Source organism: Bacillus rossius, chromosome 5 (assembly GCF_032445375.1).
Source record: "Bacillus rossius redtenbacheri isolate Brsri chromosome 5, Brsri_v3, whole genome shotgun sequence".
In the NCBI taxonomy this organism is placed as follows: Eukaryota; Metazoa; Arthropoda; class Insecta; order Phasmatodea; family Bacillidae; genus Bacillus; species Bacillus rossius.
In genome coordinates, this window is record NC_086333.1 from 66,417,313 (window position 1) to 66,444,885 (window position 27,573).

At 35.5% G+C, this 27,573-nt stretch overlaps 1 protein-coding gene across 2 annotated transcripts in view; it reads left to right on the forward strand.

Annotated features, from left to right (window-relative positions):
- The window catches only part of LOC134531920 (E3 ubiquitin-protein ligase rnf8-like), a 39,822-nt gene that overhangs the window by 1,312 nt on the left and 10,937 nt on the right, over nt 1-27,573 (forward strand). The window contains exons 2-9 of one of the 2 annotated variants that reach the window (XM_063367962.1): nt 9,164-9,274; nt 12,417-12,580; nt 14,823-14,996; nt 16,851-17,024; nt 22,613-22,864; nt 24,341-24,461; nt 26,131-26,325; nt 27,280-27,487. In XM_063367962.1, coding sequence (XP_063224032.1) covers nt 9,164-9,274; nt 12,417-12,580; nt 14,823-14,996; nt 16,851-17,024; nt 22,613-22,864; nt 24,341-24,461; nt 26,131-26,325; nt 27,280-27,487 — 1,399 coding nt within the window. The remainder of the gene's footprint in view (nt 1-9,163; nt 9,275-12,416; nt 12,581-14,822; nt 14,997-16,850; nt 17,025-22,612; nt 22,865-24,340; nt 24,462-26,130; nt 26,326-27,279; nt 27,488-27,573) is intronic. The other variant, XM_063367963.1, reaches the window with a different exon arrangement.

The window sequence follows — 27,573 nt, forward strand, 5'->3', positions numbered from 1 at the left end:
GATAATTTAAACTACGGTAAATATGTAGTTGGGCGGTATTTGCGAAAAAAAATTTAAAAAATCCGAAAATACCTTTATTTTATGCTCTTCAACGTCCTCTTTTCATTAAAAGTGGCGGAGGTAAGAAATTCCAAATACTTTAGGAGATATCAAATTTTTAAATTTCATCATATGTAGTTGAGCGGTATTTGCGGAAAAAAATGTTAAAAATCCGAAAATACCTTTATTATATGCTCTTCAACTTCCTCTTTTCATTAAAAGAGGCGGAGATAAGAAATTCCAAATACTTTAGGAGATATTAAATTTTTAAATTTCATCACAATACCAGTGCCGTGATGTGGCGGTTAACATTGTTTCTTGTTTACGTACGAGGTAAGAGTATCTACTTTTTTTTATTGGATAATGATGTCGCGTGATTGTTCGTGATAGGCCAGAATTCAAACGAACCAATATGTGATTATTTAGTTCATTTATTGTTTAAAACGGTGTTTAATTACCGCCTCCAATTTAGGTGAGTTTTTAACGTTTCTAATTTTAAAGTCTTATTTGTGTTTTTGATATTGTTGTGCAAGTAATAAGTAACAAAAAAAATTTACGTGAGTTGTTACTGTGCATCCTTTGTTACGGGTTTGTTAGGTAAGGTCAGTTACATTATAAATAATTTAAAAGTAAAGAATAATTAAAATTAATTCACATTATTTTTAATGTCGGCTTAGTTTGAAAGTATTAATAATGTAACTGACCTGACCTAATCAACCATTTTATTAATTACGCATTGACGATTCACGTATTCACGAACACACGGCAAAATAACAAAAATGGCGTCGCTCGAATGGTTCCACAGGTCTTGTATTGCAAAATTAAAAAATTCGGTATCTCCTAAAGTATTTGGAATTTCTTATCTCCGCCGCTTTTAATGAAAAGAGGAAGTTGAAGAGCATATAATAAAGGTAATTTCGGATTTTTAACATTTCTTTTCGCAAATACCGCTCAACTACATATGATGAAATTAAAAAATTCAATATCTCCTAAAGTATTTGGAATTTCTTACCTCCGCCACTTTTAATGAAAAGAGGACGTTGAAGAACATAAAATAAAGGTATTTTCGGATTTTTAACATTTTTTTTCGCAAATACCGCCCAACTACATATTTACCTAAACTACTAGAGCCTTACAATAAAAAATGGCTGTGACAATGCCATAACTTGCCTTGTTATGTCCTAAAGGCCGGTGAGTTGCTCCAACAAGTAGTCCACATCCGCTCGAACTGTGCCCTTGCCATCAAGACTCGCTCTGCTTCTTTTTAAACTCGCTGTTCACCCCAACTCGTTGCTGGGGTAGTTCTAAGATGACTGCCTCTAACATCTCACCCTTGCAGTCTTAAACTCAGGGAACAGCAGGACTTTGAATTGTATCACAGGGCAGCTGAATGTTTAATATCGGGGTAACATTGAGTTTGTGAGCGAAGGGTTGTTAGAGTTACTAAGAGTATTTGCAGTCTCGCCATTGCCATCTCATGCTCGTCATGTCACCCCAAGTTAAAGACTTCAATGTGCTACGCGAGTTACTATAACAACTCATTGAGCAAGTTCAAAATGCTCCATTCCGAGCACTTCCCAAGACGTCAAACTAAAGAGCAGTCTCGTACAACGTCTATTGCCAAGTCTTGGGGATGATACAGCTTACCCTTCTCGCCGACAAAGTCCTTGGGGTGTAGTTGTTGACGGGCTGGGCAGTGTGAGGTCAGTGACGCAAGTTGGTTGCTCGGCAGTGGTCGGGTTGCTTCTCCTCATTCGGCTCCAAGCCAGAGGTTTATATACCCCTCCGGCCAATAAACTTGTAGACCCAGAATGTTCTTTACAAAGTTCGCCACGAGCGGGGCTGACACCCAGCCCACATGGCAGTCAAATGCACTATACTTTAGTAGCCCGGTGCAAACTTAACAGGTCCCACACCTATCAGGCGTGTAGGCAGCACTCTGTCGATGTTCTGCTGGGAGGCATGCTGACAGGTGAATCAAAGCAAGAAAGGGAACACGCACGTCTCCGTAACATGATGTGACGGGAGGGTGAAACCCACGTGTAACAAGGGCAGAGGGGACATGGAAAGTGGTAATCTGCTAGATGTGTTGGTGAGATTGGTTGACGCAGTGGCAAACAGTATGGAGATGGAGGGGATTAATGAATGATCTTAGAGTTCCAGTGGTGGTAGTAGAAATTGGGTGGAGGACTGAGAAGAAAAAGGTAGGAGAAAGTGTGGGGTAGAGCAGATTGAGTTGAAATGGAGGCATACTTGATAGATTATGGCAGGTGGGCAGGGAATGAAGGACCAAATGACAACTGCATAGCTTTGAGAAGCATACTGGAGCCAGTGGTGGAGCGTTTGTGCCCGAAAGGAGGGTAGGGTAAAAGGGGTGGGGGGATCTCCATCAGAGAGACATAAGGGTTATGAAGCATAAGTGCAGGATGCTTCAAGCTAAGGCCAGGAAGCTAAGAGGGGAGAGAATAAAATAGTGATGAAGGTACTGGGGAAGAAAACAAGGGAGGCAAGGAATGCTCACATGAAAAGGCAGATGGAGGAAGGTGTGAATATCTGTTCAGTTTCGGTACTGTTTTGTCAGAAGAGTGCAGGAAGAGGTGGGTTGCCGAAGAAGGCAAGTTGCTGCAGAAGCAGTATCTGTTTTTGTGTATGGCAAAGTAGGGTATGGACCATAAGGAAAGAAGCCAAAGGGAAGGGGAGGGCTTGAAATAAGGATGAAGATATATTAAGGGAGGTTAGGCCTATGGTATTGGTAACAGCCATGGGAGTTAATTCGGTGGGGGATGGGGATTCTCCCTTTGAATTTAAAAGCCCCTCACTGAGGAGACACTTGCACTTGCAAAATAGCAACAGTGAAACGGGAATGATAAACGTAATGGAATGAGGCAATGGTGATGCCTTTGTTCAAGGGAGGAGGGGAGAAGGCAAACCCTGAAAGTGCAGGAAGGTTAGTGGATGAACTGTTTCTAGGTGATCCAGGGTTTGTACGCCTCTTTAATCTATTTAAAAAGTACTTCATTTCTCTTTAATTGAATAAGGGCCCTTAAATCCTTCAATTTTACTGGGTCCTTGAAACTCCTAAATAAAGACTGCTTGCATGCAAGGAATTGATAAATGCAGGTAATTATTTGTTATTTTGTTTCCAACTTGACAGCAAACAATGTTTTGTGCATGCAGTGGCGGATTCATAGGGGGGGCGCGCGCCCCCCCCTTGACCAGGGCAGCCCAGCACCAAACATGGTTCTTGGCAAGGGGAGGGCGCGCACCCGGCCGCCGATGTTATACAATACACATTCATACACTTACCTTTAATATTCGGGCGAGACGTAAATGAAACGGATAGAGCTTGGAAAAAGACCTCTGGCTGCATCCAAGCAACCAAGGTGACGTAACAAGGGAGTGTGTGGAAGAGGTAGACCTGCCCCCCCCCCCCCCCTTGAGATTTTTCTGTATCCCCCACTGTGTGCATGCATATTACAATGGGCAAATTTTGAGCCTTGTGATTAAATTTTATGCATAAATTTTTTGGTATTTTGTACCTCACTTTTAAACTAATATTTTGTGTTTTATTACCTCCAGACCTGCCAACTCTCACGATGTTGGCGTGAGGCTCACGATTTTAAGGTCCATCTCACGCCCTCACGTCAAAATAGTGTTTCCTCACGATTTTTCGGGGCCCCGAGATTTTAACTACATAATTAAATTGCATCAGCAAGGGGGAATATTAGTGGCAACGCAACTGTGAATAAGGTGTTAAGGTTGAATTTATTTTGAGGTTCAGTTATGTAAATACTATGATTTATTTGTGTTAACTGTAATAGTATTGTTATATTTGAACCTGTTGCTGATATTTTACACGGCTACGTTTCGCCTCCGGCCGGGCCGTGCCGAGATCATGCTCTTTGGCTGAGCCGGGCCGTGCTGTTTGGCGTAGCCGAGCCACATACCATGCTCTCGCCGTGTTAGATAGTCGATAGTAAGTTAGTAGTTGGTGTCGAAGTCGAATGTTTATTTTCGTATTGCGCTGCTCCCTTTGTTGTTTGGCAAATGGCGGCGGTGTTTGTTCGTTTAGAGCAACGTGAACATGTCTGATAGAACTGTTTGTAAAAAGTTACAAAACAAGTTTTACGAAAGCTTACAGTAACGAGTTTCCATCAATACTCGAGTCATGTAAAGGAAGCAATTTCGCGTTTTGTAGTGAGTGCCGTGCTGATTTTTCTATCTCGCATAGTGGAAGAGAAGACATTGTGAAACATGTCGCTACAAAAAAAAACGGACACGTGAAGTGTATTGCTTCCAATAAAAAACAAAATTTTGCTGTGAACAGTGATAATAGTGTTACACAAGCAGAATGTTATTTTACATCTTTTTTAGTTGAACATAATTTAGCGCTGTCGTGTAGTGATCATGCAGGGCAGCTTTTTAGAAAGATGTTTCCTGATAGTGACATTGCCAAAAAATACGGCTGTGCGAGGACCAAATCTGCAGCAATATTGGGACAAATGGATCAAAGCTCGCATGAGAAACTTGTATCTGTGTTACGTAATCCACCATTTTCCATCGCAACTGATGGTAGTAATGAAAGTGATTGCAAACTTTACCCCATTGTGGTTACTTTCCACAGTAAAGACAAGCTCGAAATTCAAAATAGGCTCTTGGCAGTACCAGTTCTCAAAGGCGACTCAACAGGAGTAAATATTGGTAATCTTTTGCTTGATTCCTTAAAAGAAAACAACATCCCGTTTTCAAACTGTTTGGCGCCAAGCGCTGACAATGCACCAGTGATGATGGGACATAAAAGTGGTGTGGCTGCTGTTATGAAAAGTAAAATCGAAAATTTGATTTTTGTTGGTTGTCCATGCCATTTGATAAACTTATGTGCTGAAAAAGCTGCTGCTTGTTGTCTTCCATCTAAAGTGGATGACATTTTGATTGATATATTTTACTACTTGGAAAAGAGTGTAAATAGGAAATAAAAGCTAAAATAATTTCAGATGCTGCATAATGTAGACACTAGGAAAGTCCTCAAACATGTGTGTACACGATGGCTTTCGTTAGGAAAATGCTTGACAAGGTTGGTAGAACAATGGCAGCCATTAACTAGTTTCTTTTCTTTTTTTTGGTAGAATGTCGGCCTGAATTTGCAGATAAAAGCAGGAGAACACTTAAGAACTACAAAATCCCCAAATTAGTTTCAAAAATAGGTGAATGTTCAATTCCATCTCAACAAGGTAGTCAAAGTAACCTCACAGTTTTGTCCAGTGCCACAAACATAGAAAGTAGTAGTAGTAGTAGTAGTACAAACAGTAGCCATGCAGTGTCTTCAAATGATAAAAAAAAAAAAAAATTCGAAGTAAACTTTTCCCAGTAAAATAGCTTCTAAACCTGACAGTTCAAAGAAGGGCAGTTCTAAAATGGATGTGACCAGCTCAAAGAAAATCAATTTAACACACAGACCTAAAATGAAAACATCAGTACCTCAGGTACCAGCAGAAAAAGGTAGACCTATGTCATTCATGTTTTTATCTAGTGATTTAAACAAGGCATTTTGCATGTTTCTCTTAAATGTAATCCCTATGTTCGACAAGACTAATGTACTACTACAGTTGCAAGAACCTCAGACTCAGAAACTGAAATCCACACTTTACGACCTGTTGCGAAACTTGATGTCAAAATTTGTGTGTGCTGATGTAGTAAAATCATCTACTTCTCTTTTGGAGATTGATTATCACACTCATGATAATCAAAAAAAAAAAAAAAGTATAAAGATTTGGTTATTGGTAGTGAGGCATTCAAAATTGTGGGTGGCTTGAGTGTTGAACAGGGCAAATTATTTTACAGTTCAATTAGGCAGTATTGTGTGGCTGCATGTGACTGCATAGTAACAAATTTCCTTTAAAAAGTACATTTATAGCTCATGCAGAAGTAGCATGCATTGAAACCATAAGCCATGCATCATTTTCTAGTGCAAGATATTTTGTTGATAAATTTCCAAATATTTTTATGGAAGGACAAGATATAGATGCTGCAATTGATGTTTTAGAGCCACAATTTTCTTCATTTCAAATAAAGATATTCCTGAGAAAATATTGAAGCAGGAAAGAATTGACTCTAAGTGGTCATTGATTGGACAGATGAAGACTACAGATGGTAGTTTGAAGTATGACAAGTGATCTCAACTTATGCTAGGTATTTTATCCATTACTCATAGTAACGCCGAGTGTGAGAGGATCTTCAGCCAGGTAAAGAAGACAAAAACCCAATTCAGATTGCCATTGTCGGAAAAATCGCTTGAAAACATTGCTAAAAGTAAAATCTGCACAAGAGGGCGTGTGTTACGAACAACTCTTCGATGAAAAATTTTTGAAGGCTGCAAAATCTGCAACCTATAATTTGTTGAAATAAATTTTGAAGCAGAGACCATGTAACATATGTACAGGTATGTCACTTAAATTTATAGATTCTCATTTGTTGTTTTTTTTATATCTAACATGTATTTGTGGACCTAAAATTTTTTATGGAGGACCTCATGATTTTTTAAATTTGAATGTTGGCAGGTCTGTATCTCTTTGTTTCTGATTTGTCAGCAAACAACGCTTTGTGCATGTGCAGTATACAGTTTCGGGTCACATGATTAGATTTTATTTATAAAAAAAGTTTTTAATTTGATTTTTGTATTTTGTATTTCACCAAACTAAAAAGGATGTGTTTTACTGTCAATCTTTGTACATTAACACTAAATTTTGTTAGAGATAAAAATAAATGTCAAGGTTACAAATTTCAGATAGACACTATGTATGATTGGGTTGGATATGTTCCAGAGATAATTCTGGAAATATGAGCTTATCTGAAAGAAGTTTGAACCAACCAACAAAATTATTGTGCATTTAGGTACTATTTAACGTTGTTATTTTCTTGAGAGACTTAGTGTTGGACAAATAGTTTTTTATTTCTTTATATTGGTGAATGTGATGAAGTAAAGTAGTTCTTAAAAATGCCTTGATTTTTAATTGCAAAAGAGGATACGTTTTTTAGTTTTTTTTTTACAAAAACCATTTTTTATTTGCTGTGGCATTGTAAGACCCATACCCTCCCCAGTTCTGCAGTGTTTTTTTAGGCATAAGGCATTTAAGTAAGGGGTATATCAGCTGATTACATAGTTCAAGGTCATGACCTAGTTTTGTGTTTATATTTTATTGTCTAGAATTATTGTTTGGGTTGGAAAAAAGCCTTTTAATTACGTTTTTACGGATTGTCATGATATTGTCTAGCGTACTAATTCTGTAAGTGTGATCATCATTATTTCATTTAATTTAAATATTAATTTTATAGCTATAATTTTACATAATGTTTTCCATGGTGTAATAGTGACATTGCTAGAATGTAGGACAGAGGTTTCTGTGAAAGAAAGGCAGGCAGGGGCACGACACAATGGCGCAAGTTATTTGTCTTGTCTCCAAGAAGCGTGCAGTTGGGGAAACCAGCGCGTAGGTGCATGACTGTGCAATAGTGTTCACTTTGTAAGCCTTGTAAGCCTGACCCTTCCCCTTGGGGTGGTACGCAGTTGCTTGTAGTCTCGTCAGTCGTTAAGAGTTCTGTGCCGAGAGGTCGCACCGTTCAGTGGCTCAAGAAACACATGGTATTGTAAGGGTAGAAAATTGAGTCAGGGCCGTGTCGCAACTAATTTAATGTAATCTTTGTTTTTTCTTCATTTTGGATTGAAGTATTTTTAGGCCACAGACATGGGGTGCAGCCCCGGGTGGTCCACCAGGACTTAGTTCCAGTGTTCTTTTGTACCTGGACGATGAGATTTCTTAAGATATTATTTTGTGAAGGCACAGCACACGAGTAGCGATCGGTGAGTGTTTTCCTGTGCACAAATCGTGTAACAGAACATTTTGCGGCGTGAGAAGAATAAATTGCAAAATCTATTTAATACTCTTCTATTTCAACTCAACTAGTACCTATCAGTCTTTAAATAATTTCCCAACTATTTACAGAGTTTCACAGCCCTCTACCTGCAACAGTCGTCTGAATATTTTGTGACTTGTCGTATTGTTCCTAAATAAATAATGAGTGTTCTATGGGATCTTGTGCTTGAACACAACCAGATAATAATGAGCAAGGGCATTGTACTTCTTTCTGTTAAATTTCCATTATATAGTGGTGCATATGTTTTTTCATACTCAATTTCACCTTTTAAGTGCCTAAAGAAATTCCACTTAGAAAATGCATACACACAAACTGAAAACTTTAGATCTCAACTGTTTTAGTCAAGAAGCTTTGTCATAGAATGTACAAGGCTGGGTTTGTAAACTCCGGAAGAAATGCAAGATGCAAAAAGTTCATTTTCAAATTTACTTTTATAAACTATTCAAGATAAAAAATGCAATGTAAGTACATTCAACTTCTTGCGTTTTGGCTTGCGTTTTCACCTTTCATATTTGAAGTAGCCTTAAAACGTTAAAAAAAAAATTAAAAAAACAGCAATTATGTGCATAGGAGGCCACAAAGTTTTCACTTGTTAAACTTATGCACAGTGAAAGAAATTAATAATTTGAAAACCAATTATTGATAATTTTATTTGGTCTGGTTGTATATGAGTTATTTAAAGAACCTAGAGGAAGAAATTTTTTTATACTGTTTTGCTATTTCAAATTGTAGAGTTGGTGATAATTTGAGACACTTGTGCTTTATAAACTGGTTTTCTTATGTCAGTTTGGTGTTTCGTTGTCTCGTCATGTACTTTTCGTAGTTTATAAACCTGGCTTAAGGGAGACCTGAGATTAGTGAAAAAGCACATAAGAAACTTAAAATAAAATTACAAAAGTTTTTTTATTTGAAACATTAACGTATTGTAGGTACACCATTAGTATTTTTGTTGAAAATGGAAACATTCATCAGTGTGCAATATCATAAAACTAAAATAAATTACTTTCAAATAAATAATAGAATTTTGTTTTTCTGTAACTTTTTTTTATACAGGAGAATTTAGCTGTAAATTTTATGAAGGGTTACTCAAAGAAATACCTTAGTAGGATTATTACAGTTGTAAAAATAAGGTTACTAACAATGGTGTAATCTTCGCATGTAAGTGTTAAATTGATGTTTTTTTTTTTTCCAGTTTACGATTGGCAGATCAAAAAATGCATCTTTCATTTTGAAAGATTTGAAGATATCTAGAAATCACTGTGTTATCAGTTTTAAAAATGGTTCGTGGAATATTTGTGCTCAGGTAAGATTTGTTGACATAAAGTAATGTTTTTACTAAGTTGCTAAGCTATGTCATGCAGTAGTAAAGCACAGGACCCGATTTTAGGAGGATTTTGGTTGGATTCCTAGTCTAGGAAAAGTGATCAAATTTTTAATTGATGTCTTGCTACGGGTCATAGCCAGGATGGCCAACAAACTGGAGAAAATAGAAAAATTGTGGGAATAATAATATATTACACTATGTAACATTATAAAAGTTTTTGGGACAATGTTTTGAGACTGTAAGGTTATTTTAGAAGTATTTTTTATGCTGATGTCAACTATGATTTTACTTTTCCTGTATAACGTGAGATTTTTATACAATTTAATTTAGAATTTTTTTTAAGGAGCAGTAAGACAACTCCTGGCCTGAACAAGCATTTTCGGATGCTAAAGTGCGCATAACGTCTTCAATGCTTTGTTTATAGTGATGATTGTGGCACATAATTAAAATAATTATGTAAATGAATTATTAAAACTGAAACTATTAAAAAATGTTATGTTGCAAGAGAGAAAATTTCTGAAAATTAAAATTAAGTTGATTTTCACCAATTTTCTCTCTTGTAACGTAATATTTTTCAATGGTTTCACTTTTAATAATTAATTTATATTATTATGTAAATTATTTATTACAATCTTAATTATAAACAAAGTATTAAAGAAGTTATGTACTATTTAGCATCCTAAAATGCTTGTTCAGACCAGGGGTAAATAAAACCCCTTAAGTAAATGAAATTTTTGGGCAGTGAACAATTTATTTGAGTTTCATTTAAAAGTTGTGTATTTTATAACCCAGTATGAAATTGCAATGCACTTGCATTACAGTGGACAATAGTATAATATATTATACTCCCTTTAAAATTCTATGACTGTTAACAAAAACACAACGATATTTGGTATTTGACAATTCATTGTATTTTCGAACATACTCTTACATTATTTTCTGCTGCTGTCCCACAAAAACCCCTTCTTTCAATTTCGCATAAGATATTTTCAGAGTTTTGGTTACCAAATACTGGAAGCAGTCACCTTATTTTGTAAGTGCTTTAGTGAACTGCTTCATTAATCCGAGTTTAATGTGAAGAGGAGGTAAGATTACCTTACTTTGACTTGATGTAAGTTTTTGGACATACGCCATTGCTAAGAACTTTTTCTGTTGAAGAAAAACTAAAAAAAAAAAAAATAAAAAAATAAATAAAAATACCCAAAAAAGACAAAAAAACACAAAATTAATCAAAAAATTGCTGTTGTCAACAAGGATATAAACACCACAAAATATTCCGTAACAGGAATATGGTCAACAAACAAATAAAAACAACTTTCATTCTCTTAGTACATTTTTATTTGTTTTTCAACAATTTTTTTTTTCAACAAACAAATAAAAACAACTTTCATTCTCTTAGTACATTTTTATTTGTTTTTCTTTGTTTGTTGACCATATTCCTGTTACGGAATATTTTGTGGTGTTTATATCCTTGTTGACAACAGCAATTTTTTGCTTAATTTTGTGTTTTTTTGTCTTTTTTGGGTATTTTTATTTATTTATTTATTTTTATTTTTTAGTTTTTCTTCAACAGAAAAAGTTCTTAGCAATGGCGTATGTCCAAAAACTTACATCGTCATGCACTCCCATTGCACAAATCTTTCAAAGATAACAGTACCTTACTTTGTTGAACAAGTGGTTCATTTGTTATGTTCTTTGAACCAGGTTGTAGGGTTTATCTTTTGGGCCAGTCTGTCTGCTTCCAGTGTTTGTCTTTGGCTCTGCTGTCCTATTCGCAAAGAAAACACTGCATTTTTGTGTAGCCAGATGGTAGACCAAGTAGCACACCAACAACTTTTAAATCACTGCAAATTGTCCAAGAATGTTTTTTATAGTTCACACATTTTAGCAGAATTGTGAGATTTTCATATGTTTCCTTGAGCTGCACTGAATGCACAATGGGTAATGAACCAAAGAAATTTTGATTATGTAAATTTACACCTTTGAGACTACTTTTGGATGAGTCTATAAATAACCTCAATTTACTTGGATTGTAATTGACTTCAAAGAAATTCAATAAACCCTCAATATCACAACAATAAACCAGAGAGTCTTCTTCTTTAAAGAATTTTATTAATTCCTTCTCTTGAGTCCTACACCAAGAGAACTAAACTCCAGGTAGTAGAAGATTTTTTTCTTTCAATCTTGATCCAAGCAATTGAGCAGCACCCTTTGTCAGATTTAAGTCATGAGTTAAATCGTTAAGTTCATTTTGAGTGAATAATTTTGGCGCAGAATTTTCTTCACACTTGTAATCATCAGCATTATCACATTCATTTTCTGAACTGCTCTCCTGTAGCACATTTTCGAGAACAGGAGGTGGAACTAGGATAGGAAGGGATTCACAATGTATAACTGGTCGTATGGCCGAAGGAATGTTCGGATATTGTATGTCTTTCTTAGTTTTTACGTTGTATCCTTGAACGTTAACCATACAGAAATAACTGTCGTTAATATGATTATGTGGATCCCTCCAAACCATTTGAATTGCAAAGGGCATTGATTTTTTTTCCACCATGTTTCCACAGTCTCAGTCGATCGACACATGTACGACATACCTTGTGCGGTGCCCAGTTTTTGTCTTGATCACGAAGCTTTATGCCGAAGTAAGCATAATAGACATTTCTCACAAAACTACTGATGTCTTGTCTTTGCTTAACAGTTACATAACTACCACAAATTTAACAGTACACGTTTGGGTTATTTAAACACTTACGGAAAACTCATTTCTCAAATATAACCTCACACTACAGTATGTAAAGAATGAATTACTGTTTCCCTCCTAAAGCCAGCTGGGTGTAACAAGTGTTGCCAACTATTCCCTTTTACCAAAATAAAATTTCCCATTTGTAATGAAAATTTCCTTTGTAAAATTTACATTTAAATAAAAAATGAGTTTCCTCAATTTGCAAAAAAAAAAAAACTGTGTACATGATAGAAAAAAAACGGATTGCAGATCTTGAATCAGTGCAAACAAAACTTTAGGAACACTTAAAGATCAGAGAATCATAGAAAATCATGTTGCATAGTGTTATTGATGTAGGTAATAGCACATCAATTAAATTATGTGTTTTGGTTTCAGAGCTCTTGTGGAACATTTTTAAATGATAAAAAATTAACAAAGGATGTCCCTTATGCTTTGAAGAGTGGCGACATAGTATCTTTGGGTTTTGAGAATGAATATTTGTACATATTCAGAGATTGTGAGGGTGGAGCCAATACAATGGTCAAGAAAATGTGTTCCAGGTGAGTAGGTAGATATAAAAACACAATTAAGGCAATGTCTGAATTTACCTGCAATTGACATTACTATTGTTGTCTGAATTGCAAGTGTGTGCATGTAATTGAATGTGCGTACTTTTCTTGCATCCTTGCAAGATAACAAACATCGTTATTCGGAAAATCAATTTGTATTGATAACATTTTAAATTTATTTTACTAACTTATAATCATTAGCTACATTTTACAAGGATTGAGATATTAAATACAGTAAGTCCTCGGTTTACGTCGGGGTTACGTTCCTGAAAACCGCGACGTAAATAGAAACGACGCAAAATGAGCCATGTTTCATGCCACCGGCCGGTCGGCCGGAAGCGCTGGCATACAGACGTGACAACGGGCAATTTTATCAGCAAATTACAACCCACAGCATGGGAAACAAGTCCAACTAGTACTTCTCAGCTTTATAGAATGGTTATTTAACCAGCTGCTTTATTACCTTTATTGATTGAAATATAAAAACAGATATATAGTACATACTGTACGTAAGAGCAGGAAGCGTCCCTCATGATGTATGATAAGATAAGGCGGTGAACGTGTAGCTTACGCTACATAGCATAAATTAACTACCGAAGGAAACAAAGAATTATAAATGAATTATATACGGTGTTTTGGTTAAAATAAAGATTTACGGTCATTGTAAACGACGTTATTGTGAATCGGCGACAACTTAAATTGAAACATGAGTACTCAAACATTAGCGACGTTAATCCGAAACGACGTAAATCGGTACGACATAAATAGAGGACTTACTGTAAATAAATAAATAAATTAATATTTAAAAACAGATTCATTGGGAAGTTGACTTGAAATTTGTTGATATGAAACTGGGCTAATTTAACAATTCAAGGTAAAAACATAAGTTTGAGGTAAATTTATGAGTTAGCAGTGAAGTGAAAAAAATTTCATAATTTCATCCAAAATATTTGGCTGGGATTAAATCATTGAATTAAAAAGTAAAATGCAAGTTTATGACATGTTTAATTTACTAACAGCGGGAGTAGAGACCGAAAAATTTACATGTCTAACTTCTGCTTGTATGCAAGGTCAGTTTAAGTATGCAGGGTCACAAGTATGTGGATTGTTCAGTTCGGGGCAGTCCAGGTCTTTGTAAACAGACCTATGAGCAGAAGCTTGGGAGAAAACACAAAAGGAATCTTTACAGAAATCATGGAAAAATCTCTGGCCTGATATATGATATAGAGTTTGTCCAAACAGTCTTCCCCCCCCCCCCCCTCCCCTCACCAGCAAAAGAAAAGTTTGAACTTCTTCAACTAGTGAAAAAAATTGTATCCAGTTGCGAAAATGCAGAAGAGTGCGTTGAAAAGTGGACTGCCATTATTAACGGATTTGGCCTCTGGGAATACAAAGATGAATATATCGTAGCAGCTGTGCAGGGAACGTCAACTGATCTCGATGCAGACAGTGAGGAGGATGGAAACGCACCGACTGATGTTGTTTCTCACACTGCCGCAGCCAGTGCCCTTGATCTAGCTTTGCGCTACGTCGAGCAACATGCCGATGCAATCCCAAAAGATGTTATGTTTATGTGGCGTTGGTGAAACATTGCATCTTCAAGCCGATTTAGTGCATTGCGTCAAAGGAAGATTACTGACTTTGCCTCTTAGATAATAGTTCACTGTTTTACGTTTTGTTTTGTGTCAATCGTGTTCAGATCATAAATATAGCATGTATAAATATTCAAAATTTTTGAATATGTACATATGTATTTAAGTACTATGTACTTAATCCTATTTTTTTCTCTTTTCAGTTAGACAGTGAAATAGATAAATTATAAGTTTCTTATGTACATAATAATAAATGTACAACATTACTTGAAAAAAATTGTTTTTCTTTACTTTTCTTAGTTCTTAAATGTTATAAAAATTAATTATTTTTGTACTAGCCCTGTTTGGATTAGGCAGATTTTCGGATTAGCGGAGAATATAAAATGGCACTTTAAGTACATGACATTAGGACTTGGTCTCTAATATTAGCTGTAACGCTAACTGGTATTTCTGACAACAAAGTCTGTTATTTTGTTTTGGTATTAGAGTAAACAGTTTGTAGGAGATAACACAACTTATACAGTTGAAAATAAGTACTGCATTTTTTATTTCATGCATTCATCATAAGTAAATACTACTAACATGTTTCATAAATTTTTAATAATCATTCATTAGTACATCTGTATTTTTTTTCCCCCAAGTTCCTTACCAGAACCTGTTAAAACAACAGCCATTAAAGAGTCTGCACCTAGTCATAGGCAGAAGCAGCTTCCACAGAAAACTGAACAGACACTTGATGAATCATTCCACATGGAGACGGAGGATTCACAGTTTGAGGCAAATCTTCTCATTGGATTGGAAAAGATTGATAAGAGGTGAGTACCTTGTGCAAGGCGTACTGCACATCAGACACTAGTTCGCAATGTTAAAATATATATGGCCTGTTGGGAAATTGCTGAGCATAAATTTAAGGGAATGCCAAAACAAGCAATTTTTGTGAAGGAACATATGTCTGGAAAAACAATCCTGCAAAGTTAAGGTGTAAACAGTGGAGCACAAATTATAATTTTGCATGATTTACGCACTTCCTCCACTGGCTGAAAAAAAATTTATTGCTGTGTCGTGACGTTGAATAATTCTGCGGAAAGCAGGCAATGAGCATTCTGGTGTTCTTCACCCTTCAAGGTATGAAGGTCTTATTTGGTTCATGTCTGTTGTGTAAGCGCTCTTGGTAAATGTGCACTGTTGGTGCTGCAATTATTCTGTAATTGCAGCACAGTAATTACTTAACCACCAACACTATGCTAATCACGCATAGCTTAACTTATAAACTAGGCTTCTGCGAATACTTTTTTTCTCATTCAAATCGAATATCACGATTCACGAATATCAAATATTTTTCTAATTAAATTTTAATATAGTGTGAAATTTTTTTTCACACCTCACATGAGTCCAAATTTTTTTTATCCAAAGTATAGTAATATTAAAAAGATAGTTATGTACATGTAACCATTATTACAAAAATGTGTAAAATAAAGAAAATTAAATTCAACAGGCAATGTATTTTGTTCAACCAGTAAATTTAAGTTTGAAATTTGTTTTGTTGATCTGGTTACATACATAAAAAATAATATAAAAATATAATAGTATAAAACAACATGAATAATATTGCAGTACAAATCAAAATTTTTCAATAAATCATGTTACATTTTGTTTTTCAATAATTCTTTTTTGTGAATGTGTCCAACATGGTGTAGGTAACAAATAATTAGAAAAAGAAAATTCAATTTTTAAATTGATATCAAATTATTCATGAATATTGAATATCACATTATTCACGAATATTGCATATTTTTCGAGTACTCGCAGACTCCTAACTAACATAAGCATACCACAACCAATCATCCACTGTGTTGTACACCAGTGTGCTGTATGCCAGTGCATGGCTTTCCACCTACATCCCGTGGAGCTTTTAAATGACATGGCATTGCGATCATCTGTCCTTTCAGCCACAGGAGTAGGGCCTGGAATTGCACTAAAATCAACTGTTTGCACTACTTTATTTCTTTTTGTCCATTTGACCATTTAAGTATATTGGTCTTTGGGTATTCAGTGCCTTTAATAGAGTAATTAATAAACATGTTAAAGTTGAATATACAAACCATACAGACATGAAATAAAAAAAATAATACAGGTACAAATATAGCCTACAAAAATAAAAGTTTTTGCATGTAACGTTGCAGGGCTGCATTTTCGAACTTAACGTTCTTTAACAAAAATTGTGGAATTCCCTGCCACGCATCTAATTCATTTTGTTCTTTGTGTTGTGATTTTTTCGTCTCGCATGCCGGAAAGGGCGACATTGTGAAGCATATAAATACGAAGAAACATGCCGTCAATGCTATGGCATCAAATCAGAAATCAAACGTTTTTCGTGACACAAGTCGGAAAGAAGATAGTGTGACAAAAGCAGAGTGTTTGTTAAAGTATTTTATTTTAGAACACAATTTGCCCATTGCTTGTGCTAATCATGCTGGTTTACTCTTAAAAAAAATTCAAAATTTACAAAATAAACAACCCCCCCCCCCCCCCCCCCGCCAATAAAAAACCTCCCGCTTTTGGACTGGCCAAAGTTGGCAGGTATGAATATGCTTTTTACTACTTGTGTCCATCTGAATACTACCAAACAGCCAACAAGCCACAAAGTGTTCATTTTTAAAAATTTTCAGTATCCCGCCAGCACCTGTTAAAACAACAGCTGTTAAAGAGTCAGCGCTTAGTCATAAACAGAAGAAAATTCGACAAAAGATCGAACAGACGCAGCATGAAACATCGATCATGGAGACGCAGCATTTACAGCTTGAGGCAAATCTTCTCAATGGATTGGAAAAGATTGATAAGAGGTGAGTAGCTTTGTTAATGGCACACCATGCATCACACACCAGGTCGCAATTAAAATGTAGGAACAGTGCGAGCTCACCGAAACACAATCTTATGGAAACACATCTTGAAAACAACTGCTTCCTAATGACAGTAAAGTCTGTAATCTTTTGTGTGCATCATGTATCAGTGGACCAAACCAACTAACAATTTTGAAAGCGCAGAGCTTAAAGGGAATCTAAATTAAATTAAGTAATTAGTACAATATTACCTGAAATATTGTATACTGCCCTCATGCTTAAGCAAATCTAGCCAGTGAGGACTACCAATAAACGGTAAATATGTAGAGTCGCGGTAGATGCCATAAAAAATGCTAAAAATCTGAAAATACTTTTATTCTGTGCTCTTTCACTTCCTCTTTTCAAATCAACCGGCGGAGGTAAGAAATTCCAAATACTTTAGGAGTTATCGAATTTTTTAATTTTCATCACAATACCTGCGTAGTATGCGGCGATGACCATTATTTCTTGTCATAGATAATAAGGTTTCTTGTTTACGAGTATCATATTTCTTATTGGACAATTTTGTCACGTGACTGTTATGTGATTGGCCAGTATTCAAGTGAACCAATAGGTGATTATTTATTCCGTGATTGGTCAGTATTCAAATGAACCAATACTTGATTATTTATTCATTTATTGTTCAATACGATGTTTAATTAATCGGTAAACTTCTGCCGTGAACGACTACATCATTTCCTTATAGTGGCAAAGGAAATGTACCCGCCTCCAACTTAGGTGAGTTTTTAACGTTTCTAATTTTAAAGTATTTTTTTATTTGGATATTTTTGCGCAAGTAATAAGTAAAAAAAAATTACGTGAGTTGTTAATGTTCATCATTTGTCCGGGTTTTGTTAGGTCAGGTCAGTTACATTATAAATAATTTAAAACTAAAGAACCATTAAATTAAATTCACATTATTTTAATGTCCACTTAGTTTGAAAGTATTTATAATGTAACTGACCTGACCTAATCGACCATTTTATTTATTACGCATTCACTAACACACGTCAAAATAAAAAATGGCGACGTTCGAAGGGTTAAACGGGAGTTGTATTGCTAAATTAAAAAATTCAATATCTCATAAAGTATTTGGAATTCCTAATCTCCGCCGGGTGATTTGAAAAGAGGAAGTGTAATAGCATTGAATAAAAGTATTTTCGGATTGTTAGCATTTTTTTCCGCATGAATACGCAGGTATTGTGATGAAAATTAAAAAATTCAATATCTCCGAAAGTAGTTGGAATTTCTTATCTCCGCCGGTTGATTTGAAAAGAGGAAGTGAAAGAGCACAGAATAAAAGTGTTTTCGGATTTTTAGCATTTTTTTGGCATCTACCGCGACTGTACATATTTACCCAATAAACTAACATGTTGCTTGTTTGGTGCTAGCTTGAAGAAGAATGAGTGTCACTAATTAAGAGGCTGAAACAAATTCCAATATGGCGAAATGCTCATGCGCGTTGCGATAAAGTGTCATTTTTACCATTGTAAAGAAAAATAGTCTACATGGTTAAGTAACTCAATAAATATTGTGTGAAACATCAAGCCAGTTAGATTTTTCTCATTCAAACCATCATAATATATAATGAAATATTTTCAAAGTATTTAACCATACATTTAGAGTTACATTTTGAACATTCTATCCCTTTCATTACATTGTGCAGTGGCAGTGTTTTGATCAGTTTTATTTGGAAAAAAAAATACTTATCTAAGTATTAATCTATTTAAACTGAACCACTACCTGGTGATATCAACTTAATCCCACAAGTCTATTTTTGTATTTCTTGTTAATTTTATTTTCTCTCTAACATGAGTTTGTGTATCTTTGTAACTGGCAGGGTTAAACTACAATATTTATGCAGGCTGTAAGGTCACAAAATAACTTATTTCCTGATAATTATTTTTCAGATCATCTGGATGCCTGACTTTAGTGTATTTTTTGCACAGTGTTGTGGATGTTGTAGTCAAGCTCTTGGTGAAGGTTGTGGATAACGTACGCACAAAATTTCTGAAAGTACAATGTAGAAATTTGCGGAAATTTATAGAAATAACTTGGGTTTCTCAAGGCGTTTCAAAATAGTAATTGATTATTCATTTTGATAGTACTAGTACCACTAATACCACTACTGCTATTTTGCAACCAGATTAATATTGATAGTACTCTTGCTGACAGTAATAGTACTATTATTACTAGCTTTATTTTACACATACCATTATACTCAGAAATCACACTATTGATTCAGTAGTGTTAGTGCTGATTAATATAAGCAGAGGATTAAAATCAGTTTTAAGGTCAATATGATAAAACTTTGGTCTTTGGGTATTCGGTGCCTTTAATGGAGTAATTAATAAACATGTACAGCAAGGTATTGCTGGGATTTTATTATACTGAAAAAAATTACTATGTTATTAAAAGCCAAAAGTATTTATGGTAAATATTTACAATCGCGGTAGAGGCCAAAAAAAAAATGCTGAAAATCTGAAAATACTTTTATTCTGTGCCCTTTCACTTCCTCTTTTCAAAACAACCGGCAGAGGTAAGAAATTCCAAATACTTTAGGAGATATCGAATTTTTAAATTTCATCATATGTAGAGTCGCGGTAGATGCCAAAAAAAATGCTAAAAATCTGAAAATACTTTTATTCTGTGCTCTTTCACTTCCTCTTTTCAAATCAACCAGCGGAGGTAAGACATTCCAAATACTTTAGGAGATATCGAATTTTTTAATTTTCATCACAATACCTGCATAGTATGCGGCGATCACCACTGTTTCTTGTCATAGATAATAAGGTTTCTTGTTTACGAGTATCATGTTTCTTATTGGATAATTTTGTCACGTGACTGTTCCGTGATTGGCCAGTATTCAAATGAACCAATAGGTGATTATTTATTCCGTGATTGGTCAGTATGCAAATGAACCAATACGTGATTATTTAATCATTTATTGTTCAATACGATGTTTAATTAATCGGTCAACTTCTGCCGTGAACGACTACATCATTTCCTTATAGTGGCAAAGGAAATGTACCCGCCTCCAACTTAGGTGAGTTTTTAACGTTTCTAATTTTAAAGTATTATTTTTTTATTTGGATATTGTTGCGCAAGTAATAAGTAAAAAAAAATTACGTGAGTTATGTTCATCATTTGTCCGGGTTTTGTTAGGTCAGGTTAGTTACATTATAAATAATTTAAAACTAAAGAACCATTAAATTAAATTCACATTATTTTTAATGTCCGCTTAGTTTGAAAGTATTTATAATGTAACTGACCTGACCTAATCGACCATTTTATTTATTACGCATTCACTAACACACGTCAAAATAAAAAATGGCGACGTTCGAGGGGTTAAACGGGCGTTGTATTGCTAAATTAAAAAATTCGATATCTCATTAAGTATTTGGAATTTCTTATCTCCGCCGGTTGATTTGAAAAGAGGAAGTGAAAGAGCATAGAATAAAAGTATTTTCGGATTGTTAGCATTTTTTTTGGCATCTACCGTGACTCTACATATCATGAAATTAAAAAATTCGATATCTCCTAAAGTATTTGGAATTTCTTATCTCCGCCGGTTGATTTGAAAAGAGGAAGTGAAATAGCATAGAATAAAAGTATTTTCGGATTGTTAGCATTTTTTTCCGCATGAATACGCAGGTATTGTGATGAAAATTAAAAAATTCGATATCTCCGAAAGTAGTTGGAATTTCTTATCTCCGCCGGTTGATTTGAAAAGAGGAAGTGAAAGAGCATAGAATAAAAGTATTTTCGGATTTTTAGCATTTTTTTTTGGCATCTACCGCGATTGTAAATATTTACCGTATTTATTATCACAACTTAACACTTGAAAAAAACAATGAACCATCTGACAAAACAACATTTAACCTTAATGAATCCTTCCAGGTTTTAGTCCATAATAAAATAAACAAAAACAGAGCTAATTATAGCTGCCTGTATGACTGGTACAAAATAACAAAAGTCTTTATCAGGTGGAAATAATTTTGGCAGAAAAATAATTATGTAAAGTCAGTGTTTTGTCTCTGAAATTATATGAGGTTCTAGTTTACTCAACTAACTCAGAGGGAACAATATGTCCTACCTTATCATGGAGGCTGGCTGGACCAACTTAAAATGCACAGAGTTTGTTTGCATTTGATGGCCGCATACGATTAACTCATACAAAATACTCAGTATTTATTAGTGCATCAGTGACAGTATAGTTTTTACATCAGTGGTAAAATATTACACAATTTTGGTCCAAATATTCACACCAGCGTGCTGTGATGCCTAATCTTTAGGCACTTGACCACCAAACCTTTTTTTACAATGTTCATATTGTTATAATGCAACGGACTTGGTAATTAAAGGTTCAAACAATCAAACCTTTGAAACGCCACCATGTCGAAGCGGCAGCCAATCACATTATGTCAATTCGAAATATTGATAAAAAGTACCGAATCTCAAAACAAATTAATAAATAAATATGTATCCATAGAAAACATACAGTAGTGTTTTATACATCAAACAAAAATGTGTGAAATAAATTAACAAACCAAATATTAGGTATTTAAAAACATAAACAAACACACTTGAAGACGGTAAAACGGCAATTTAAAATATATAAAAACAATAATGATAACACCTACCTTTTAATCACTATAGCTACCACAGACAAAAACTGATCAAAGCTTTCTTAACTGCATTGTTCACGCTCGTGGTTTTTGAAAAAACACAATCTTGTGCTCCCTCCCTCATAACCTACCAGTGTAGTTTCTTTTCGGTGTGTCACCTTCCGTAGTTTATATTTATGTAATTCACATAAAGGCAGAATATAAAATCTCATATGTGAATAAATAACTACTCAAAATTGTAACTATATTTTCACCGTACAGAACGCATCGCTTGGTCGTGAGATACGGCACAAACTGGCAGGCTGGTATCCAAAAATGCGTGTTGAAGGAAATAGCCGAAAGAAGGAAGCCTTCATTCCAATCGTCAGCTCTCGTCAAAATCTATCTATTGCACATATAAAACATTAGTGTAGAATAGTTACAGTGAATACATATGTGGTGTTATAGTAAAAATAAAAATAGTATAATCAAAAATTATATAAATGCTTGGCCGATACGCCACTTCTTAGTGTTCAAACATGATGCATAAAATAGGGTATTATATTATATTTTGTATAGAAAATACTACCTGTTAACGTACACGTATTCGCGTACAACGCACGACCATGTGCATGGTTTTTATCTTCGAAAGATTTCTTGCGATGGGAGTGCGTGACTTGATGTAAGCTTTTGGACGTACGCCATTGCTAAAGCACACGTATGTCTGTGGAAGAAAACTAACAAAAAAAACACGATATGTAATTTTGTCTTTTGTGTTTTTTTTTTTTTTGTAGTTTTCTTCTGCAGACATGCATTTGCTTTAGCAATGGCGTATGTCCGAAAGCTTACATCAAGTCGTGTGCATGGCACAGCCACACCTCCTTGTTTTTTGTCGTTTGTGCTTGGTGCCGTGGGGAACGCTAGTAACGGAGAGGATTTGGGCAGGTACGAGGCGGAGCAGGCCAGCCTGCTGCGCAGCGCCCACCGCCACGACAAGCGCAGGCTGCAGGAGGAGCGGGAGGCCCTGGAGCGGCAGCTCTGGCGGGAGAAGGCGGAGCTGGAGCGGTCCACCAAGGCCCGCATGGAGGAGCTTCAGCGGAGGATCGGCGAGAAGCAGCAGGCGGAGATGAGGCTGGCCGCGGAGAACCAGGCACTGCAGGACGAGCTGCACAAGGAGAGGGCCTTGTTCAAGGAGAGGTCAGGGTCCTGTCTGGGAGATTCTCTTCGAAACGCGGGGGGGAAAAAACCATGGAAATTTTCCAGTGTTGCTCCGTTACCCAACTTTGAAAACATTTTTTTCTCAGGTGGTGTTATAGTGCATAGTTACCGTGTTTTCTCGCATAATCGTAGCACAATTTATTTTAAAATCAAGTTTGAAAAGTAGGGGTGCGACAATTATGCGGAAATTTTTTTTTTTTTTAGATAAAGTATTCCTAAAAACAATACCCATTCATGGAAAGTAGGTTTATTTACAAAGTGAAGTATAAAAGAGCACGCCAAACAATTTAATTTAATAAGTCATGCAACAAAAACCTTTGTTCAACTTTAAATAGAAAAAACAAAATCTGTGATCCAAATGCAAGCCGAACGAACGTGTAACTACCGTAGTAAACACCATGAGTGTGCGAGATATCAAATGTAGTTAACTCGGTACTGGATAGAGAGCGCGCCGTGCATGCAATCGGCGAGATATCGATATTCGACTACGTGTGCACGCTCTATACAGGAAGCAACATGACCAAACAGTAATGATTGCAACGAGCGCTGGCTACTTTTTTGTAAGCGGTACACTGCGGCGACGCAGACGAACAATGAAGGTTACAACGTTTAAAAAGACTTAAAAATAAATTTTACACATCAGACAGCTTCGTATTTCAGTTATTTAAATAAGTACACCATAATTTCTGAATAATTATTATATTTATACTTTAAAATACATAGTGTTATTCGGAAAAGATACCTACACAAAGCGCTCGGCATCTAATAGTGGGAACAAAATCATCATGCGACATTTACGCGATAGGTTTTTTTTAAATCCATATTTTGACTCCCTAAAATATGGGTGCGACAATTACGCGAGTGCGACGATTGCGCGATAAAAGAGGGTATACACACTGTGAAATGGCGGACGTATGGCTGTGTCAGAATGGATTTTTTCCATTCAGGAAACTTTTGGACAGGACAGAATTATTTCTCACTGCAAACTGGATGGGATCGAAAATACATTTAATGAATTAAATAGTGCTTGCTAATTATGTAGAATTAAGATACTTCTTGAAATGTTTTTAGGATCACATCAGGATAACATTTAGTGAATTAAGCAATGCTTACGTATTCTGTAGAAACAAGATATTTCTTGAAATGTCCTTCGTATCATTAAAAACATGCATTTTAGGGGGGTTCATCTGTGTCAGTGCATGTGGCTGTGTGTGTTTGTTTGTGTGTGTGTTATTTTTATGAATGCTTACTCTTTTACTCTCTTTTTCTCTTTTATCCTTATTATACTCTTTCTCTCCCTCTTTCTTTTATTTCTCTTTCTCCTTTTTCTATTTTATATTCTTTTTTCTTTCTTTTTCAGTGATGGCAGTAATGAATGTGCCAGGTTAAATACCTTTCATAGTCTCTTGCTTGATGCAATATGTGTTACGAACAAGCGCTCTCTGTTGTGAGCAGGCTGGAGAAAGAGGAGCAGCAAGTGCAGCTGGAGAGGAAGAGAGTGGAGGAACTCGTCCAGAAGCATGAAGAAACAATCGCCTCATTGGAGGAGGTCCACACAATTGCGGGACTGTTGCAGGTAAGCAAGGTAGTGGCAGCTTGAGGAAAGGCGAATCGTGTTCTTCAAATCTGTTAGTATACTTGAACAAAAAAAAAAGTGGCAGTTCTTCAGTTAGCATTTGAATAATGAAGTTTTTGATGAACATTACTTTTTAAGTGAAAGAAATTTAATATAGATATTCCACTATATATGTTAAATACAAATTTACCTCCCATCATCTTAGCAAGTTAAAATTGTAAGTTTAGAATTTTTTGTAAATTAAAATTGTTTTTGGGATAACTTAAAATTTTTTTTGAAAGAAAGTTATAAGCATAATGCTGGCAAAGTGTATTGAGAGCTGGGCTTCCATAGTTTGATGGAAATGCATTGCTTGGAATAGACAGCAAGAGCCAAATATGTATTAAGCACATCTCTGAAGACCCGAATAGTGCCAATTTGGCACTGCCTGGGTTCAGATCAACTGTTCTAAAAACATGTTTTGAAAGGTGTAGCACTCAAAAGAAATGCTGTGCCTAAGGGTCTACCTTGGCACATATCCAGTGTGCAGATATTTCAGAAAAGAAACCCACGCAATTTTAAAACTGTTCAATATATCCAAGTGGTGTCTGTTTACGAAAAGCATTCAATAATGTGATGAGGGCGGATGAGTAGTTCTGTTTCAATATATTGTTTTTAAACTGTATTTTTAGGAGTGCAAAAATGGCCAAAAAATGTATTTTCGTAATAATTTTTAAGCGTGAAACATCTGTTAGATGTTTTTGGGAGCACTCAAGGGACTGACGTTACATCTTTATCTTTGTTTCTTTGCCATATAATTTTATGGTTGCTACTCAAATCTCTTATTGCCCTGTGTACGATGAGAAGACTGCACGCCAGTCCACATCCTTATGCTTGGAGGCAATATCAGGCTATTAGCACCAGCAAGCGTCACATTTATCATCTCACCTCACCAACACAGAAACACTCCCGATTAGGCTGACCCCTAAATAATATATTGTTTAACCTTCTTGGCCACCCCCCACTGGTACGTATTCCCTTCCCCTATTTCCCTTCCGCCAGCTTACCACTCACGCTCTTCATTTCTTGATCTCTGTGCTGACAGCTTGCAAGACGTTTGGCCTGCACTATATTACCCAAAAAATTACTTGAGTTACGCAAATATTAGAAACTGTTTTTATTAGTGCTGAGTGAAGTTCAAAATTTCCGAACCGAACAAGTAAGTTTTGTTTGTTTGAAATTGTGATGTCGATAAGTTTGAAAAATCGAACATTCGTTGGTAAATTTGTGCCTGCCTCAAATACTAATTGTAGGCCCGTGTGGTTCTCAGATTTTTTGGTTCCTTTAACTTACCTGACTCGGTACTGACATTTGAAACCTTTTATAATGAAACCTGAAATCTTATTGCGTTTGCAAACATTGAGGGATATTTTAGCAAGGTTCGTTCGGAGTTTGAACCAAGAAATTTTGTATTGTTTTAGGTCAGTTATGTACTGAAAAAAATTTCCACAGGTTTGGTTCGAAGCAAACAAACCAAGATTCCCAGCTCTTAATTTTTAATTTTGCGTTCAGTGCTCTGCCTGAGAGTAGGTTGAAGTTACTGAATCACCTGGAAAAAAGATTGTTCATTGTTTTGTGCACTGGCTTGTTAAAATTTTGTTTTATTACAATAGCAATTGCATTCCTGCAGGAGCAGGAATTGGCAGAGAAAAGCAAGGCGTACGAGGAAGAGAAGAAAACTATCCAGAGCGCCCTTATGGAGAAAGAGAAGGCTTTGGAAGTAACGGAAGAGAAGCTGAAGAAAGAAGGAGAAGTCAGGAGTAAATTCCAAGATGTCCTGGAGTCTGAGTTGCAGTGCAGTGTCTGCAATGAACTGTTTGTTTGTGTTAGTATTATATCAGTATTGTGTTGTTTTTTCATGCCATAAAACTGATTAAAATGATATTACAGGGTGGCTAGCAACAGAAAATATGGAAAACCTTGAAAAGTCAGGAGCTTTTTAGCAACAGGGAAGAGTTAGGGGAAATGTCTTGGAATTTGTTAGGTGGACGTAGAAGTTTTATTAATGATGAAGTCACTGAAAAATTTAAGTTATAGCTGAAAATCATTTTGATTTCTACCAGTTCCACTTACACATCCTTTCTTCCCCCTTTAAATGTTGCAGAAAATTTTTCTCCCTTTTCTTTTTGCTCCACGCATATCAGCACTTTAACTACGTGCAATGACTTAAGTGCTATGAACAGTCGTACATAAAATAATTGCAGTAGTTGAGTGTAGTGTCAAGTAAGAGTTAGGATATTGAATGTAAATTTTTGATAATTCTTGGCGACTAATTTAGTGGTCAGAGAAATTTATTTTCAAGCCTGGGAAAGGCAGGAAATTCTTTTTATCACAGGTTGCTACCCACCCTGTTTTAGAATATTAGGATTCAGATGAAAATTAATAATTTGTTCATAAGTTGGTTGAGTCAAGTTTATGTAGGTTAATTATACAGTTTATGTTCATTTATGTTGACAGTAATAATATTACATATAATAATTATTTGTCTTTCTGTTATATGTGTTTCTGCTAAACTGTTGCGAAATTCATTGTTTTTTGTAGCTTACTGCCAACTTAACTGTATTTAGAATTATTTTATGAATATGTTGAGAACTAAAGATTTGCCAGTGTTATTACAGTATTGCACCCAATGAGCTGCATGGATAAAATAAGCTAATGTTAATGTTGTAATGAGTGTTGATTGAATTTCAAACTTTTGTGTGGTTGTCATTTGCAGGCCTTTTTTTTTTCTGTTAGGAGACGAACACTAATGATGTGAAACACGTTTATTTCTGCACAGGCGACAACTCTGAATTGCACGCATACGTTCTGTCAGCTGTGCATAACTCAGTGGAAGGAGAGAAAGCACGACTGTCCGGTTTGCCGCGCCAAGATAACCTCCGAGACACGGATGTTGATTCTCGATGGCTTCATTGACAAGGCTGTTGAGAACTTGTCAGAAGAAATGAAAAAACGAAGAAATGAGATTGTAGAAGAGAAGAAAATTGGTAATAAATTTTTTATTTTGATGAAAATGTCATCATAGGCTGATCTATAGGAGGTTTTTTTTTTTTGTGGATGTGAGATCAAAAAT